The 20,701-nt window shown below is 40.6% G+C and overlaps 1 protein-coding gene across 1 annotated transcript in view; it reads right to left on the reverse strand.

The window, feature by feature from the left end:
• LOC144107857 (DDB1- and CUL4-associated factor 10-like) overlaps positions 1-19,856 on the reverse strand; it is a 54,354-nt gene extending 34,498 nt beyond the window's left edge. The window contains exon 1 of the mRNA XM_077641071.1: positions 19,651-19,856. Coding sequence (XP_077497197.1) covers positions 19,651-19,838 — 188 coding nt within the window. The 5' untranslated portion in view covers positions 19,839-19,856. The remainder of the gene's footprint in view (positions 1-19,650) is intronic.
• Between the last annotated feature and the right edge of the window lie 845 nt (positions 19,857-20,701).

A 20,701-nucleotide genomic window follows, 5' to 3' on the forward strand; every position in this document is an offset into this window, starting at 1 on the left:
AGACGAAAAAAAGAAACGAAAGCAAGAATAGCTGAAACAAATAGGCAGTGAGCAGAAATACAAGGAGTAAACGAAGGACAACGGGGCAAAGAAAACAAAACGGCATTACTTTGCATAAAGACAAACAAATTTGAGTGCAGCAAGCAAAGGAAGTAGGAAGAAAGACGAAAAAAAGAAACGAAAAATAAATAAGCTGAAAGATACAGAGTGAGCAGGAAGGCAAGGAAAAACGAAAGGACAGGGGGGCAAAGTAATTAAAATCAGATTACTTTGCATCAGGAGAAAAAAACTGAGTGCAGAAAGCAGAGAAAGTAGGAAGAAATGTGAAAAAATGAAACGAAAGCAAGAACAGCTGAAAGAAGTAAGCAGTGAGCAAGAAGGCAAGAAGTAAATGAAGGTCAAGGGGGCAAAGAAAAAACAAAATACCTCTGCATGAAGACAAAAAAAACTGGGTGCTGAAAGCAAAAGAAGTAGGAACAAAGACGAAAAAAGAAACGAAAGCAAGCATAGCTGAAAGGGAAAGGCAGTGAGCAGAATGACAAGGAGTAAACGATGGACAAGAGAGAAAAGAAATCAAAATGAGATTACTCTGCATAAAGACAAAGAAAACTGGGTGCAGAAAGCAAAGGAAGTATGAAGAAAGCCGAAAAAAAGAAATGAAAGCAAGCATAACTGAAGGAGATAGGAGTGAGCAGGAAGGCAAGGAGTAAACGATGTACAAGACAGAAAAGAAAACAAAATGAGATTACTCTGCATAAAGACAAAGAAAATTGGGTGCAGAATGCAAAGGAAGTATGAAGAAAGACGAAAAAAGAAATGAAAGCAAGAATAACTGAAGGAGATAGGCAGTGAACATGAAGGCAAGGAGTAAAGGAAGGACAAGAGAGAAAAGAAAACAAAATCAGATTACTATGCATAAAGAGAAACAAAACTTGGAGCAGAAACAGAAGTGGGAAGAAAGACAAACAAAAGAAGCGAGAGCAAGAATAGCTGACATGAATAGGGAGTGAGCAGAAACTCAAGGAGTAAACGAAGGACAAGGGGCCAAAGAAAACAAAAGGAGAATACTCTGCATAAAGACAAGAACAACTGAGTGCAGAAAACAAGCGAAGTAGGAAGAAAGACGCAAAAAAAGAAACGAAAGCAATACTAGCTGAAAGATATATACGGTGAGCAGGAAGGCAAGGAATAACGAAAGGACAAGGGGACGAAGAAATTAATATCAGATTACTTTGCATAAAGACAAAAAATTGAGTGCTAAATGCAAAGGAAGTAGGAAGAAAGACGAAAAAAGAAACGAAAGCAAGAATAACTTAAACAAATAGGCAGTGAGCAGAAATGCAAGGAGTAAACGAAGGACAAGGGGGCAAAGAAAACAAAACGACATTACTTTGCATAAAGACAAACAAAATTGAGTGCAGCAAGCAAAGGAAGTAGGAAGAAAGAAGAAAAAAGAAACGAAAAATAAATAAGCTGAAAGATACAGCGAGTGAGCAGGAAGGCAAGGAATAACGAAAGGACAAGGGGGCAAAGTAATTAAAATCAGATTACTTTGCATAAGGACAAAAAAAACTGAGTGCAGAAAGCAGAGAAAGTAGGAAGAAATGTGAAAAAATGAAACGAAAGCAAGAATAGCTGAATGAGGTAAACAGTGAGCAAGAAGGCAAGAAGCAAATGAAGGTCAAGGGGGCAAAGAAAAGAAAACAAAATAACTCTGCATGAAGACAAAAAAAAACTGGGTGCTGAAAGCAAAAGAAGTAGGAACAAAGACGAAAAAAGAAACGAAGCAAGCATAGCTGAAAGAGAAAGGCAGTGAGCAGAAACACAAGGAGTAAACGATGGGCAAGAGAGAAAGGAAAACAATATGAGATTACTCTACATAAAGACAAAGAAAACAGGGTGCAGAAAGCAAAGGAAGTAGGAAGAAAGACGAAAAAATGAAACGAAAGCAAGAATAGCTGAAAGAAATAGGCAGTGAGCAGAAACGCAAGGAGTAAACGAAGAACAAGGGGCAAAAGAAAACAAAAGAAAATTACTCTGCATAAAGACAAGCACAACTGAGTGCAGAAATTAAGCGAAGTAGGAAAGACGCAAAAAAAGAAACGAAAGCAATACTGGCTGAAAGATATAGACAGTGAGCAGGAAGGCAAGGAATAACGAAAGGACAAGGGGGCAAAGAAAAATAATATCAGAGTACTTTGCATAAAGAGAAAAAGTTGAGTGCAGAAAGGAAAGGAAGTAGGAAGAAAGACGAAAAAAAGAATCGAAAGTAAGAACAGCTGAAAGATAGTAGGCAAGGAGCAAGAAGGCAAGAAGTAAATGAAGGACAAAGGAGCAAACAAAACAAAATGAGATGACTCTGCATGAAGACAAACAAAACTGGGTGCTGAAAGCAAAAGATGTAGGAACAAAGACGAAAAAAGAAACCAAAGCAAGCATAGCTGAAAGAGGCAGTGAGCAGGAAGGCAAGGAATAACGATAGGACAAGGGGGCAAAGAAAAATAATATCAGATTACTTTGCATAAAGAGAAAAACTGAGTGCAGAAAGCAAAGGAAGTAGAAAGAAAGACGAAAAAAAGAATCGAAAGTAAGAACAGCTGAAAGATAGTAGGCAAGGAGCAAGAAGGCAAGAAGTAAATGAAGGACAAAGGAGCAAACAAAACAAAATGAGATGACTGTGCATGAAGAGAAACAAAACTGGGTGCTGAAAGCAAAAGAAGTAGGAACAAAGACGAAAAAAGAAACCAAAGCAAGCATAGCTGAAAGAGATAGGCAGTGAACAAAAAGGCAAGGAGCAAACGATGTACAAGAGAGAAAAGAAAGCAAAATAAGATTACTCTGCATAAAGACAAAGAAAACTCGGTGCAGAATGCAAAGGAAGTATGAAGAAACAAGAAAAAAAGAGATGAAAGCAAGAGTAACTAAAGGAGATAGACAGTGAGCAGGAAGGAAAGGAGTAAAGGAAGGACAATAGAGAAAAGAAAACAAAATCAGATTACTCTGCATAAAGAGAAACAAAACTTGGAGCAGAAACCAAAAGAAGTGGGAAGAAAGACGAACAAAAGAAGCGAAAGCAAGAATAGCTGACATAAATAGGGAGTGAGCCGAAACTCAAGGAGTAAACGAAGGGCAAGGGGCCAAAGAAAACAAAAGGAGAATACTCTGCATACAGACTGAGCGCAGAAAACAAGCGAAGTAGGAAGAAAGACGCAAAAAAAGAAACGAAAGCAATACTAGCTGAAAGATATAAACGGTGAGCAGGAAGGCAAGGAATAACGAAAGGACAAGGGGACGAAGAAATTAATATCAGATTACTTTGCATAAAGACAAAAAATTGAGTGCAAAAAGCAAAGGAAGTAGGAAGAAAGACGAAAAAAGAAACGAAAGCAAGAATAGCTGAAACAAATAGGCCGTGAGCAGAAATGCAAGGAGTAAATGAAGGACAAGGGGGCAAAGAAAATAAAACGAGATTGCTTTGCATAAAGACAAACAAAACTGTGTGCAGCAAGCAAACGATGTAGGAAGAAAGACGAGAAAAAGAAACAAAAATAAATAAGCTGAAAGATATAGTTAGTGAGCAGGAAGGCAAGGAATAACGAAAGGACAAGGGGGCAAAGTAATTAAAATCAGATTATTTTGCATAAGGACTAAAAAACAGAGTGCAGAAAGCAGAGAAAGTAGGAAGAAAAGCGAAAAAGTGAAACGAAAGCAAGCACAGCAGAAAGAAGTAGGCAGTGAGTAAGAAGGCAAGAAGTAAATGAAGGTCAAGGGGGCAAAGAAAACAAAACAAAATGACTCTGCATGAAGATAAAAAAACTGGGTGCTGAAAGCAAAAAAAGTAGGAACAAAGACGGAAAAAGAAAAGAAGGCAAGCATGGCTAAAAGAGATAGGCAGTGAGCAGAAAGACAAGGAGTAAACGATAAACAAGAGTGAAAAGAAAACAAAATGAGAATGCTCTGCATAAAGACAAACAATACTGTGTGCAGAAAGCAAAGGAAGTAGGAAGAAAGACGAAGAAAGAAACTAAAGCAAGAATAGCTGAAAGAAATAGGCAGTGAGCAGAAACGCAGAGTAAATGAAGGAAAATGGGGCGAAGAAAACAGAATGATATTACTCTGCTTAAAGACAATCAAAACTGAGTGGAGCAAGCAAAGGAAGTAGGAAAAAAGACGAGGAAAAGAAATGAAAGCGAAAATTGCTGAAAGAGATAGTCAGTGAGCAGGAAGGCAAAGAGTAATCTAAGTACAAGGAGCAAAGAAAACAAAATAAATTACTCTGCATAAAGACAAACAAAACTGAGTGCACAAAGCCAAGGAAATAGGAAGAAAAGCGAAAAAAAGAAACGAAAGCAAGAATAGCTCAAAAGAAATAGGCAGTGGGCAAACAGGCAAGAAGTAAACGAAGGAAAAGGGGGCAAAGAAAACAAAATGAGATGACTCTGCATGAAGACAAACAAAACTTGGTGCTGAAAGCAAAAGAAGTAGGAACAAGGACGAAAAAAGAAACGAAACCAAGCATAGCTGAAAGAGATAGGCAGTGAGCAGAAAAGGCAAGGCGTAAACGAAGGACAAGTGGGCAAAGGAAACAAAATGAGAATATTCTGCATAAAGGCAAACAAATCTGGGTGCAGAAAGCAAAAAATTAGAAAGAAAGACGAAAAAAGAAAGATAGAATCGCTGAAAGAGATAGACAGTGAGCAGGAAGGCAAGGAGTAAAGGAAGGACAAGGGGGCAAAGAACACAAAATGACATTACTCTGCATAATGACAAACGATATTGGGTGCAGAAAGCAAAGGAGGTAGGAAGAAAGACGAAAAAAAGAAACGAAAGCAATAATAGCTGAAAGGTATAGGCAGTGAGCAGGAAAGCAAGGAGAAAAGGAAGGACAAGAGGTAAAGAACACAAAATGGCATCACTCTGCATGAGAAGAAACGATACTGGGTGCAGAAAGCAAAAGAGGTAGGAAGAAACACGAAAAAAAGAAACGAAAGCAAGAATAGCTGAAAGGAATAGACAGTGAGCACGAAGACAAGAAGTAAACGAAGGACACGGGGGCAAAGAAAACAAAATGAGATTACTGTGAATAAAGACAAACAAAACTGGGTGAAGAAAGCAAAGAAAATAGGAAGAAAGACTAAAAATGAAACGAAAGCAAAAATAGCTGAAAGAAATAGGCCGTGAGCTGAAACGCAAAGAGTAAATGAAGGGCAATTGGGCGAAGAAAACCAAATCAGATTACTCTGCTTAAAGACAAACAAAACTGAGTGCAGCAAGCAAGGGAAGTAGGAAAAAAGACGAGGAAAACAAATGAAAGCAAAAATAGCTGAAAGAGATAGGCAGTGAGCAGTAAGGCAAAGAGTAAACGAAAGACAAGGACCAAAGAAAACAAAATTAGATTACTCTGCATAAAGACAAACAAAACTGAGTGCACAAAGCCAAGAAAATAGGAAGAAAAACGAAGAAAAGAACCGAAAGCAAGAGCAGCTCAAAAGAAATAGGCAGTGGGCAAACAGGCAAGAAGTAAACGAAGGAAAAGGGGGCAAAGAAAACAAAATGAAATGACTCTGCATGAAGACAAACAAAACAGGGTGCTGAAAGCAAAAGAAGTAGGAACAAGGACGAAAAAAGAAACGAAAGCAAGCATAGCTGAAAGAGATAGGCAGGAAAGGCAAGGAGCAAACGAAGGACAAGGGGGAAAGAAAACAAAATGAGATTACTCTGTATAAAGACAAAGAAATCTGTGTGCAGAAAGCAAAGAAAGCAGGAAGAATGACGAAAAAGAGAAACGAAAGCTAGAATCGCTGAAAGAGATAGGCAGGGAGCAGGAAGGCTAGGAGAAAAGGAAGGACAAGGGGGCGATGAAAACAAGATGAGATTACTCTGAATAAAGACAAACAAAACTGGGTGCAGAAAGCAAAGAAAATAGGAAGAAAGACTAAAAATGAAACGAAAGCAAAAATAGCTGAAAGAAATAGGCCGTGAGCAGAAACGCACAGAGTAAATGAAGGACAAGGGGGCGATGAAAACAAGATGAGATTACTGTGTATAAAGAAAAACAAAACTGAGTGTAGAAATCCAAGGAAATAGGCAGAAAGACGAAAAAAGAAACGAAAGCAAGAATAGCTGAAAGAAATAGGCAGTGGGGAAAAAGGCAAGGAATAAACGAAGGACAATCGGGAAAAGAACACAAACTAAAGTTACTCTGCATAAATACAAAAACTGGGTGCAGGAAGCAAAGGAAGAGGGAAGAAAGTTGAAAAACTGAAACAAAAGCAAGAATAACATCAAAGAGAAGCATTGAGCAGGAAGGCAAAGGGTAACGAAGGACAAGGGGGAAAGAAAACAAAATGAGATTACTCTACATAAAGACAAAAAAACTGGGTGCTGAAAAAAGAAAGGAAGAAGAGGTGCGGTAGTGGAGGGCTCGGGAATAATTTCGGCCACTTTGGGATCTTTAACGTGCACTGACATCGCACAGCACACGGGCGGCTTAACCGTTTTTCCTCCATTAAAACGCAGCCGCCAGAAAGACGAAAAAGAATAAACGAGAGCAAAAATAGCTGAAAGAGTTAGGCAGTGAGCACGAAGTCAAGGAGTAAACGTTAGACAAGGGAGAAAGAAAGCCAAATCAGATTACTCTGCTTAAAGACAAACAAAACTGGCTCTAGAAAGCAAAGGAAATATGAAGAAAGACGAAAAAAGAAACGAAATCAAGATTAGCTGAAAGAGATAGCCAGTGAGCAGGAAGGTGAGGACTAAACGAACGACAAGGGGGCAAAGAACACAAAATGAGATTGTTCTGCATAAAGACAGAAAAACTGCGTGCAGAAAGCAAAGGAAGTAGGAAAAAACAGGAAAAAAAGAAACGAAAGCAAGAATAGCTGAAAGAGATAGGCAGTCAGCAGATAGGCAAGGAGTAAACAAAGGACAAGGAAGAAAATAATACAAAATGAGTTTACTCAGCATAAAATTAAGCTAACCTGGCTGTAGAAAGCAAAGGAAGTAGGAAGAAAGAGGAAAAAAAGAACGAAAGCAAGAACAGCTGAAAGAGATATCAGTGAGCAGGAGGGTAAGTCTAAAGGAACGACAAGGGGGTAAAGAACACAAAATGAGATTACTCTGCATAAAGACAAAAAAAAACTGTGTGCAGAAAGCCAAGGAAGTAGGAATAATGACGAAGAAACGAAAGCAAGAAAAGCGGAAAGAATTAGGCAGTGTGCAGAAAGGCAAGCAGTAAACGATAGACAAGGGGGCAAAGAAAAGAAAGTGAGATTACTCTGCTTAAAGACAAACAAAACTTGAGTGCAAAAAGCAAGGAAATAGAAAGAAGAAAAAAATAAACGAAAGCTAGAATAGCTGAATGCGATAGGCAGTCAGCAGGAAGGCAAGGAGTAAACAAAGGACAAAGAAGAAAAGAAAACAAAATGAGATTACTCTGCATAATAATAAACAAAACTGGCTGTTAGAGCAACGGAAATAGGAAGAAAGACGTAAAAAGCAACAAAGGCAAGAATAGCTGAAAGCGATAAGAAGTGAGCAGGAAGGTAAGTAATAAACGAAGGGCAAGCGGCAAAGAAAACGAAATGAGATTACTCTGCATAAAAACAAATAAAACTGCATGAATAAATACAAAAGGAAGTAGGAAGATAGTCGAAAAAAAGAACCCAAAGCAAGAATAGCTGAAAGAGATAGGCAGTGAGCAGAAATGCAAGGAGTAAGCGATGGACAGGGGGCAAAGAAAACAAAACGCGATTACTCTGCATAAATACATACAAAACTGGTTCCTGAAAGTAAAGGAAGTAGGATGGAAGACGGAAAAAAAACGAAAGCTATAATAGCTGAAAGAGATAGGCAGATAGCAGGAATGTAAGGACTAAACGAAGGACAAGTTTCAAAGAAAACAAAATGCGATTTCTCTGCATAAAGAAAATAAAACTGCGGGCAGAAAACAGAAGAAGTAGGAGGAAAGACGAAAAAACAAAACGAAAGCAAGAATAGCTGAAAGAGATAGCCAGTGAGCAGGAAGGCAAGAAGTAAACGAAGGACAAGGGGGCAAAGAACGCAAAATGAGATTCCTCTGCACAAAGACAAACAAAACAGGGTGCAGAAAGAAAAGGAAGTCGGAAGAAAGACAAAAAAAAATGAAAGCAAGTATAGCTGCAAGAGATATATTTTGACACATTCGGCAACATAGAAAAGCGGGTGTAGTGCCCTCGCACGTTGGTTCGTGGGCATTGCAGCGTAATAGCAATAGCCTTACAAGGTTGTGAATTAAAAAAGATCAAGATAGAGAGTGCAGAAAAGAAAACAAATCCTCTAATGCATCCCAATGAATGAAAGCGCGATGAAAAATGGGCACAGCGCCACTCACAACTGCTCTAAATGGCTTAATAAGGATGCATGGCTGTGAATGAGGAGTTGCAAAGCATTGACCAGAATACATGGACAGGGTGCGACAGATTTGGCTAGCAGTTATGGAAGAGTGACCAAGATAATCAGAAAGAAAATCACTAACACATCCACAAGAACACATACTGTGAAGTCAGAGCACAAATCAGTGAAAAAAGGCTAACAACCGCGGCCTGTTTTGAAATAAGCAATGAATTTTGGAGAAGGGAAGGATGATCGTCCCTACTCTCGCTTCCAAATTTTGTTCCTCTCCCTGTCCTTTCTATCAGGTTAGCCGCAGATCAGGTGCTTCAGGTTTCAATGGCAGATGCCGCCGCTAGCGACGCCTTTTCCTTCCTTTGTTATTTTAATATTAAAGAGCACTAATGATAATGATGATGTAATATGTGTGACGTGTGGAACCTAGCAGTACAGCTCTGTGGCACTGGTGATTGTTTTGTGATTTATGGGGGTTTAACATCCCAAAGCGACTCATGCAGTAAGCACGGCCGTGTTGAAGGGCTCCGGAAATTTCGTCCACCTGAGGATTTTAGCCTTGAGACATTATCATATACAGTGACATATGACCATGCAGCAAACAGTGGAAGCATCAGTTTAAAGCAAAAGGATTAAAATGAAAAACTGCTAAGCAAGTTAGTAGATTTACTGATCAAAATAAAGAGCAAATCAGCAAGAAGAAAGATACAAACAAAATTAGCGCTGGTCAGTGACAGGTCAAATAACCTTCGCGGTTGAAAATTGTTTCTTTGAGTGGTTTATGTCTAGTTTTTTCAGGGCTAGGTGGCGTACAATGTTAAGGATTGAACACACATTCTGGTACTTCGGCCTGATCTCTCAAAATATGCAGAAAAACAGTAAAATGTCAATGAAACGATCACAGTTGATATATATTTTAGGATGATATGAGCTGGTAAAATTCAATGGACGGATCAAATCGCTGTATAATGCGTAGGATCTCGCGTGCCCCGAACAACCTCCCAAACCCCTGCGGATGATACGAACGTGCGAGCCGCAACCGCGCCGTCAAGCACTAAGCGCCACCCACACATCGCCAACGCGCGATCACCTGTCGCACGGTACACACCGCGAGCAGTGCGCAAGGGCACACGGCGGTGACTAAATCTTGTCAGCCATAAACAACCCTGCGTGCTCGCACCTCTCATGCTTTTGCATAAGGATTTTTATCATTTTGAATTATACAAATTTCGGACAATACGAAGATTTTTTGTGACCTCGTGAGATCAGCATCCCTCATAATCTACTACTGCAAGGAACATTGGCAAATTTTCCGCATTGATGAGAGGATGGAAGTCATTACAATCAAATTAAAAAGGTACAAACATTGTCATATATGCCTATACACCAACGCCCAGTCATGATGGGGTCTAAATGTTCTATGGGGGTGCTGATTACACAATGTGCTGCAACCAATTTTCACCAGCGGGATGTGAAGTGCTCGCCTCTACTCCATACCTTCTACGCATTGCTTCCATTAGGCTGCTCACGTTGACAGATTTTTGCATTTCCGACACTTCACTTCCACTTTCCCCACTCGCACTGCAGAGTCCTGTTATCTTGCTCTTCGATCCCGCTGCCACTGTCGCCTTAGCTGCCGCAATTTGACGCACTGAGCACGCCAGCCTCTATCAACAACTTTGCTTGTCAAGTGCCCGGGGGCATTCATTACAAACGGGTCGTATTTTGTTTTATGGCCCATAGGCAGCTTGAAATATTATCAATGATGTAGATGGCCTAAAGGATTGTACTGTCTAGTAATAACCGAGGAAAAGAAATTTGAAAATGTCTAATTTCAAAAGCCTTAAAAAAGATCAGGTAGCCTCAGCAGCTACTATCCTTGCCTGAGCAAAGATCCTGGGGCTCCCAACCAATCAATTAAGGACCTTAGCCTTCTTTACAAGAATGAGAAATGGGCCTAGAGGTATCATGAAATAAAGCGAGCTAATGGTTCACAAATTACAGTTTTTAAAATATGCCTGCTTCTTTTAAAAAGCTAAAAATGGAAGGTATGTTAACAAGGGGATTATCATCCAAGAGCAGTGCTGGGTGAAATGGAATGCATTCTTTATAAAACTGAGTAAATTACCTTTTCGCAGTTTTTCCAGTTTCACGCAAGATAATGAAATGTAGCTAACCGTGAGTTCATCTCGGCATTCTAGGCAAAGAGGCTTGTCTTGTTTTGTTTTAAAGAAGTTTTGCCTAAGGTGCGTGTGGCCTATTCGGAGACGGCATAAGATCACTTCCTAGATACGTTCCTGGTGCACATACGAATTAATTTCATCTCAAATTGGTTTTGCCAAGTTAGTCTATTTTTTCCTCACTGTTCCAAGCCGACTGCCATTTTTACATTAGTTTACTTTTTACTAATTTCGTGCAATCATTAAACGGTATATTTCCAGTTCATTTTCTTGTCACGAGCATTAGCATCACACAAATCTGCTCTATCATTGCCTTTTATTCCTACATGACTAGGGACCCAGCGCAGTTTTATATTTTGTCCTTGAGATGTGGCAGTTGCTATGTGGTGTGTGATGTAACCAAACAGTGGGGTGCTTGCAGTTTTAGAATGGAGAGCTGTAAGTGCACCTAAGAAGTTTGAGCAAATAAAAGCATTTTGTGGTGGTTCTCTCTTAGTATTTTTTCCATGGCCGCACAAACTACGTAGCACTCAGCGGTGAAGATAGAGGAACACTGTGGTAGTCGTACAATTTCCTCCGAATTCCCTCGCACCAGTGCGCTTCCTAAGTATAAAATCCTGTAAAACTACTGTATTTTTCTTCAAAAGCAAGAAATTCTTGTATTATATGTTGCTGTGGAGATGAGAGTAAGGTCACAGATTGCAGGAAAATTGTACCATGAAGGCAGTGGACCTCGACTTAGAGGTTTTGGCGCATCGCTTCAAAACGCAGGGGGACTGACCTAATAGCTAGCGGTTTGTTCTTAAACATATTTTTGGATGGGCAAGTTGTGACTATGGGGTAACATAAGTGTTTGGGCATCGAACAGATTTTTAATGTGTATGAGCATGTGAGCATAGTGCTTCTGTCTGTAAGTGACGGTTCGTTGGTTTCAACATAAAGTTTGTTTATAAGTGACGTCCTGTAACCACCAGTTGAAAGACGTAAACAAATAATGCACTGGGTCGAGTCTTTTCAAGTACGATGGCCTTGCTGAGCGGTGTACTATACTACCATTCTAAGCAGGATTGGAAAACAAAGCAGTAAATTTTTAGAAGGCTTGCCCTGTCAGAACCCCAGGATTTATGCGAAAGAACATTGCGTATGTTTAGTGATCGGGAAGTTTTCTTTTTTAACTCATTAGTATGAAGCCGGAAAGTGAGCTTTTTGTGAAATGTTATACCTAAAAATTTGTGTTCATTTTACAGGCAACTCGGTTCCGTGCAGATATAGGGCCTGATCAGCCTGTAATCCTCTTTAAGTGAGCAAATAATGGCTACTGTTTTCTGCGCAGAAAACCGGAAGCCATTTCTGCCTGCCGAAGAGGACAGTTTGTTTGTTTATTGTGAATTTTGCTTGTCTTTCGCATCTCGATAAGTTAGAAGGTGTGCAAGCTATGTGGAGGCCGACTGCATAAAGTGAATACATAACAGACCTCAGTATTACTTTGCTAACAGAATTGATTTTTACCATAAAGAGAGTCGTGCTAAAAATACACCCTTGAAGTACTCCATTTTCGTCAATAAAATTTCTTGAAAGGGTTGAGTCTAGGCGATATTAAATGAATCGTTAGACAAATGAGTCAATAATGGAATTCAGCATTCTGCCACGGAGGCCGAGCAAAGTTAATTGCTGAAGAATCCCGAGCCTCCCGGTTGTATCATATGCTTTTCTAAATACAAAAAGACGGCAAGAGAGTGTTTTTTTGTGGATAACAGCTTCTCTGACAGTATTTTCTAGACAGACTAGGTGATCTCTTAAGGAGCATTCCTTTTAAAACACATATATGTATATAAAGAAGTTCGCAGGATTGAAGGAGAAAAGTTATTCAGGACACTTGCAAAGGATCTGGCGAGGCAACTCGCAACGGCTATGGGTCTATGACTGCAAGGAGAGGTTGAGAGTTTATTAGGGTTATGAAATGGTACAATAATAACTTTTTATAGGCTTCTGGTATTTTCCTTGATATCGAAAGTATGTTAAAGAATCTTAAAAGTGCTTCTACGGCAGGCTCAGAAAGATGGACAAGCATTTCATACTATTTCATAGTTTAATTGGTTGGGTCCTGGAGCAATTTATTTCCGGTAGACAGTACTTGGAGAGTGATTAAGTTGTTGTATTATTCTTTTCTACCCCCACTTATTGGTGGTCTTTGTTTTTCGGTTATATTTTTGTGTTTTATGAATGACTGGGCATATTGCGATGAAATAGAAACTGCAGAGAAATGTTCACCCAATATGTCTGCCTACTCCCTTATGCTTTTTTCTCTGCCAATTGATGTCAGCGGAAGAATTGTGAACGATGATAAGTTGCCGTTTAATTTTGGAACATAGTCTCACGTTTTTAGGTGTGATTTCACTGTTTATAGATGAAACATAACTCTGCCGTGAAGCTTTCTCGGCAATGAGATGGACATACCGAGCTTTAGCTCTTGCCTTTTTAAATTTACGAAATTTTCTTGTGTCGGATTGTTGAGAAATTTACCTCGAGCTTTATTTTGTTGTTTTTTCATTTCCTATCACTCTATTGTCCACCACCTTTTGTCATTTGGTCGCACTACTCCAGAACACTGCGGAATAGCTAATTCTACAGCAGTTACGATACAATTGATGAACTTTTCATTTATTTGAACGATGCTCAGGCACTCTAATTCAATATTTTGTAAAGAGGCTCTTGCTCTACAAAGTTCCTAGTCTGCTAGATGCAGTTTCCAGCGTCGCGGTTTTGTGAGGATCATTTCCGGTGGAGATGTTAAACTGATTAGTATAGGGAAGTGATAACTACCATATCGGGTGCCAATGAAATCATATATAAAATCGTTAGACAGAAGGCGAAGTAAATGACAAATTTAAACCGGTCATTTTCCTAGAGGTAGGGAAGCAGTATGTGTCCTTTTCCTTATTAAACAGACATACAGTATTTGTGAGGATAAAACCTTCGTTTATTTGGCTCCTTGGGCCACAGCGCTCGCTTCCGCCAATAAGGAGTGAGTGTTTATATCCTCAAGTACTAAACATGGTTCTGGAAGGTCATCAATGAGTTCATGCAGATCATGGACTGTTAATGTAAAATGTGGACGAATATATACAGAGCAGATAGTAATTGTTTTATAGCTGACGATGCTGATCGGAACGGCTTCAAGTTTTGATTTGGTGTTGATTTCTCGAGTAGGGACGCTGCTTTGAATGACAATCGTGAAACCTCCCAAAAGCTATCTGTCTGCTCGCGATCGCGTCTAAAAATTTTATTATGTTTCAGGATAATCATATGTTGGTGACCAAGAATGTTTTCTTGCAGACATAAAGCTACGAGCAACTCTGACCTTAATATATATGTTATCTCACTGTAATTCCTCAACAGTCCTCTAGAGTTCCACTCAGCTAAAACAGCCATGTTTAATTTTGGGGGGTCAGAACGCTCTTTTTTTGTTCAAGAGGGCTGTTCCGCCGCTGCCAAGCTGGCGGACTGAATGTTATATCCATCACCTCGCCAGAGGTGCTGGAGGACCGCGTTGCCGCGGTTTTCTCAGATTCAGGCTTCCCCCGAAAGGGATAAGTCCTGCGGAATGCCGACCCACGGAACGAAACTGCCTGCTTTGGAAATAGCAAGGCAGCTGACCCTGCCTCTGGCATGGAAGGCCCTGCCATAGGCTCGGTGGAAATGGCCTCGGTAGGTGCCGGAGTGCTGTGTGGAGCTACGCCCTTGCGCACCACATCAGCGAAATTAGGCTTTGTTGTGAAAGAGAATGTGTTGGTAAGCGCGAAACGCTTCCTCGCTTCTTTGAATGAAGTGTTCTCCTTGGTCTTTATGGTGATTGCCTTTTTTGCTTGTATCCAGGAAGGACACGCCCAGCAGTACGCAGCGTGCTGTCCTTTGCAGTTTGCACAGCGTAGTTCTGTATCACAATCTTCAGAATGATGGTCCTTGGAAGCACATTTCACACAATTCAAGCATCTGTGTGGGTTCGGAATGTAGTGACCGACATTTACCTTAAGGTATCTGACTTCGATGGTTTCGCGTAATGTGCGTGTGCTGAATGTGAGAACCAGGTGTTTAGTGTCTATTTCTTTGTTTTGCTTACGGATTTTAATTAGTTACAAATCTGTGACCATTTGGTCACTGAGACCTTCAAGCATTTCATTTTCGGTTATATGTATGAAATAGTATTCCGAGATGACACCACGGACAGTGTTGAGGGATCTGTGTGCTGTTATGGAGACTGGGATGTCTCCAAAATATAGAATGTCTGAGATTTTGGAGTTTTGGATATGGTCACAGATTTGTATTAATAATTCGCCACCGGACATTTTTGATACCTTATATCCGGGTGCCAAGGCATGGGTTAGGCACTTTGGTACCAGAAAAGAGGATGGGATTCTTGCCTGCTTTCTTTCTACTGCACTATGTATGACATCAATCTTTGGGAAGGTTTCTTTCTTTATGGAGAAAAAGGCTGTTGCTTCGATCCGCCTTCTTATAAGAGAGCGTTTGGGTTTGGAATGAAGGGGAGCCGTAAAAAAATTTAGATTTTTGGTCATGATGCTAGCCACCCACCACGGAGTACAACAACAGGACGCGAAAGGAACTTGCAAGCAATTCCTGACCACGCCAACCTGCACCGCAACTATAACCACTTATGACGCAACTCAGAGTAGTTGGTCACACAAGGTTAACCCTCGTCGCCAGCAAAAAGGAACAACGAAGAAGTGAGTAGGAGATAGGAGAGTTGTATAAATGGAGATAGGAAAGTGAAAGAAAGAGGGGATAATAGGAAAAGGCTACACACGGCTAGGCGCGGGCACTCGGGTCCGTGGTGAAGCACTGTTCACCATTACCCCTTTGAGGGGATGTCCTTGCGGATGCTCGGGAACCCGTGGCGTCGCCACTTACCAACGTCTGCAAGCTGCTGACTCCCCCCAGCGGGGCCCATCACAAACACAAGCTCGAACACAACTGTATGCAGCGCGAGACACGAGGCGCTGAGCTGGTGTACAACGTTTATGGTGTTATCCAATAAACCAATCCGATTTGCTCTAACTTCTGCGCCTTCTCCTCACACTCCTCCAGCAGAACGGCAGCATGTGTGCTAGTTCAGTTCTGCCCCGCTAAAACTGCTGCAATGGCGGCCTCGCACAGAGGCGTCACCATCGAGTCTTTGACTGTCGCATTTCTCGCATTGAAAAGTAAAAACACAGAATACGTATCTATACTATAAGGTGGCTTCAATGCAAAAGCAGGCAAGCATCATGCAATAACACGAACACATAGTAGAAAACATAGACACAGCCTCCAGGAATAGCAGGAGGGGATTAGCGGCAAAAGTTAGAGAAAAATAATGCATGAATAAAGAACACCTTCCTATGCAAAACTTGGACTGCATATTGTGCGCGAACTGTGCCACTGCATACCAAGATACCAAGGAAAACGTGAAATGTAATGACTGGAGAATCAATAAGTATAGGATTTGCCCAGATTTGAAAAAATAAGCAATTAGGCAGCAAAAAGGTAAAAAACTGACAGCAGAAAGAAAAACAATGTTGCAGTTCAGTCTCTCCAATTTAAGCAAAGAAAATGAGAACAATATCGAGGCAGCGATTGATTTGACCTAAATTTACATGTATCGTAAAGTATGCAGTTGAAGGAGAAGGTATTAGAGCTAGGCGGGACACTGGTAAGCTCGCCCGAAAAAGCTAAGAACCTGATAAAGACCACACCACACAGGCAGAACCAAAGAGGTAGAACTAGCAGTTCGTTTTGAGCTTTTAGCTCAAGGATTGGAATTGATTCACAAGAAACACAGACAGAAACGCACAGGCTAACATTGGCCACAGCATAATTAAAAAATATAACAATAACTAATATATATTTCAAATACAGAGATAATTATTTAGGTGATGACCAAAATATAATAATCTGATGTGAAAATGCAATTGGTGATGTTTTATTATTGTAAAGCAGCATCAGCCGCCTGCTAAACAATGGTGCAAGTTGTTTTACAATTATGATCTTCGTGCTAGCAGTGAAAGTGCTACATTACAAAGACCCGTAAATAAGTGCATGTACAAGGAAATCTGAGTTGACAAGCCATCAAGGCAAGAAAAGGCTACGGGCTGAGTACCTTGTGTCTTGTCAGAAAACAAAGGTCAGAGATAGGAACACTTATTAATACCTAATATAGTTACTTGTTCAATTTTCGTTTAAAAAATGACTATGTGTACAGACGGCTGACTTAGTTGAGTGAATAATAAAACCAGTTTGTGTACAGACGGTTGAATTAATGAACTGATGAATATAATCAATAATGAATGAATTAAATAAATGTTGAGGTCGAAGTGCAACACTGGTTATACTCAATAACAATTAAAAATGCTCATGGTCAGCTGTCAGCTTCGACAGTACAGTCGTGCTGAGTGCAATGCAAGAACGGCAGAAACATCCTCGACCAACAGAACCCATATGTTAACTGGGGAAACAAGCATCAACAGCTATGGCGACAGTTTGAACAAGTGCATGGCTGCTGCTCTTCATGTAAATTTCAAGATACTGGCTGGAAACACACCTGTGCCGCCAAAACTTTACAAGCGAACAACAAAAGCTTGAAATGACACTAAGGGTAGCATAGCAAGCAATAGAAAAAGAAATTATAAGTGTTATTTCTCTCACTAAGGCAGGAAAACAGCTGAGGGGACCAGAAAACGCGAGTTAACCACTTTCAGCTGAAACTATGAGGAGGCAGAGGACTTGGGCCAGACATGTAATCCACAAAAGAGATAACTGCTTGATGATCTCTTAGAGTGACAGACCAAATATGAAGACAACAGTAATGCAGTGAAGGACAGCACTGGGTCAAATATAAAGTGGTCCAGTTAGTTTCCTAGAACAAAATAGCCAATACCAGCACAGAACACTTGTAGTTAATGTCTAATATAATTACTTGTTCAATTTTCGTTTTTTTAATAATAAGGTAGAGCCGCTACAAAAATCAGTATGTGTACAGACAGAGGCTTTGTCCAAAGATGGAATTTATATGGATGATCACAACTGGCTATGAAGAAGAGACATTTCTAGAGCACATAGATGAGCATAAAGATGAGAGTTTGATTGAAAGCAAAAGTGCGAATAAAATATCTTTTTCGAGTATGTGAACATCAACAGACTTTCTTAAACTACTTCCACAACAACTACAAAGTCACTCCGAAATATTTTGAGGAGTTCACCAGACTGTGGTGACGTTGTATGTGCGCGCATGGTCACAAATCAAAACAAACAGTAACATGAATACGACACTCGGGCATGAAAAATATTTGTCTCCTGGCAATGCTGCAGCACCTGGTAAACAAAAGCTGCCGCAACATTAACTATACATCGACAAACAATGAACAGTGTTCAGAATAGTAATGCCCTCAGAGCTGATAACTGTCGAAAACTGAATGTTGCTTTCTTATGCAGCCTAACAGGCATAGTAGCAATAAAAAGATAGGTACCAAAAAAATCATTACATGGAGCAACATACAGTGACACAAAAAAGACAGATGGTGGCTGTGTCATTACCTTTCATGTGCTGTCTGATGTCACACTTCCCACATTGATCAGCAGGGCGTTTGTGGGTGCAAAGATGGCTCACTACCAAACACCGAAGAGACCACTGACTCCTTTAAAGGTGCACTCAAGTGGAATCTGAATTCGTCATTTTAACTCGGGAACTCAATCTACACGTTCCTAGCATTCATAGAAACTTCAAATTACGGTCCTGTGCTGCTGATTTCCCTCATTTAAATCGGATCACCCGTCCCAGCTTCCGCCTTTTTTTAATGTCAACGCTGAAGATAAGACGAGCAAACCAACGCTTGGAGTGCCGTTCAGTCAGTCTTGTAGCAGCTTGCCGCTCTGCCATCGGCGGAGCGATACATAAATCAGAGTCCACGCGTATTTTTATTTTCGTTGGCCTAATTTCCAGCTATTTTGTCAGCGACGGAATTATTTTTTCACAGAAACATAAAAAAAACAAAATAAAAGTGAAAGCGAAGCCGCCAAGACATCGGCTTAAAACCACTGCACGCATTCGTTGCGTCCTCCTACCTTCAGCGTTGAGTTCAAAAAAGGCGGGAGCCGTTACGTTTATTGCGATTTAGGCTTCGGAAATCGGCTGTACAGAGCAATACTTGGAATTTTCTAAGAAAGCTCGGGACATGTAGACCAAGTTCCCGCAGTAAATATACGGGTTCAGATTCCTTTTTAGATCACCTTTAAGAGCATCGATGGTAAGTTTCGACAACTGCCGTACTTTTAATTAAGAAACATCTAAACCTTTTCTTCTACAATAATTTTCATCTTTTGTAAAACTGCGCGAACAGCATCGGACAAGAACAAGAAGGACACGGGACGAGCGCGGTCCCGTGTTCTCTTGCTTCTTGTTTGACATGGTTGGCACTGTTTTACAAAAGATGAATATGTACCAACTTGCCCAACTGAACGCTCTACAACAATTTTCCACTGTGTCCACCATATGTGGTGGATGCAAGTGGGTGTACGTTATCTTGGTGCAGGCTTGTAATTGGTGGCCTCCACTGTCATATAATTTCACGATGTAATTGAACACTAACACCATTAATGCCACAAAGCATCTCTAATATGTCCCATGTTATAATGCTATATACTAAGCCACCACAAATATATTCATTACCGACACCAGTGGTGAAGCTAATCAGACTTCTTAGTTCAAAATTTGGACAGGATCTTCCTACAAATTTTTTTGGTCAGCAAGAATAATTGTGGTAGCTCAATAACTGGTCAGGCTGGCTTACAAAATGAATAATGAAGAGCTGGGGGGCACCACCAATAAACGGCGAAAAACTTTCTGGTGCCACCATTTGCAAATCTCGAAAACATGCAACGCGATAAGAGTAGATTTTAAACAATGGTTTCAAAAATGTAATAATTAAACAGCTCTAATCATTACAGGTGTCTACTAGCACACAAACACAGGCAGCCTCTTCAAGCTATGTTTGCAAAAGCTGCAAGTATAAAAAAAGAAAAAGTTACATACCCATCAGGGGCGAAAGACAAGTTGAAAATACCTCCATGATTACAACGGTAGAAATCAGGTTTCTGTGATGGCAGAAACGCTCGGTACAGCTCCTGGAACATGTGATCATTGGCACCAATATATGAGTGTAGTCCTAAACGCTGATGATCCACTTTCCTGCCCCAAAAGTCCAGTCTTTTTGGTGCCATACTTGATCAGTTTTTCTTCCTCTGGAAAAGGACATGAGCACATATTAGAAGTGAGCCATCTATTGGCAACACTAATAAAAAGTACAACCATCTTTTGATACTCTGCCTGGGATACAAAGGCGTTTGCAAAAATTATGCATTTCTTCTGCTTCCCTGCAAAATGTTTTTATACTCTTTTTTGGCACCTGCTCATAACACTACATCAACAGTGTAATAGCTACAATAAAAAATTGTGTTTAGCTCAGCTAATCCACGATGCACAAGGCTAAAGGTGTCAGCGTTTACTGTGTTCATTGGCGTTGGCGTTCACCACGTTCTAGACGGCGATGGCTTTGAGAAAAGGAAGGGCGCATAACTAGCTCCTTCGATCTGCGTACGCCTCATTCGTACTTTGATACATGTGGCGGTTATTGAGACAGAGATTGTGGCCTGAATGCATTAGCGCTCATTGCGTTGTGACTGACTTGCGGCACCGCAGCAATAGCTAGGCCGCAGAGATCATTTGGTGATCAATCTCTCGCGACCAACCAATAACTGCATGCCACCTCCCAGGGTGGCAGGGAGGGTGCCCTGCTTATCCAGTGTGCCGAACGCAATCAAAGCAGGCTTTTGCAGTTGGACGCTAACGCAGCGTACATGAAAGCGAGATTGAGATCTCCACTGACGATTGGAGTTAGCGCGCCTTTATTTTCGTGAAAATGAATAGCCTTTGCAAAGTTGTCGATGCCAATGACCTCTACGCAAGCCGACAGCCCACTTGTTTTGTTTGGTTTCTGAGGAAAGCAAATGGCACCGTAACAGTCTCAGATTTCTCGGTGGACACCCGAACCGCGTCTTAAACGAAGGGATAAAGGGGCGAGAAA

Source organism: Amblyomma americanum, chromosome 10 (assembly GCF_052857255.1).
Source record: "Amblyomma americanum isolate KBUSLIRL-KWMA chromosome 10, ASM5285725v1, whole genome shotgun sequence".
Lineage (NCBI taxonomy): Eukaryota > Metazoa > Arthropoda > Arachnida > Ixodida > Ixodidae > Amblyomma > Amblyomma americanum.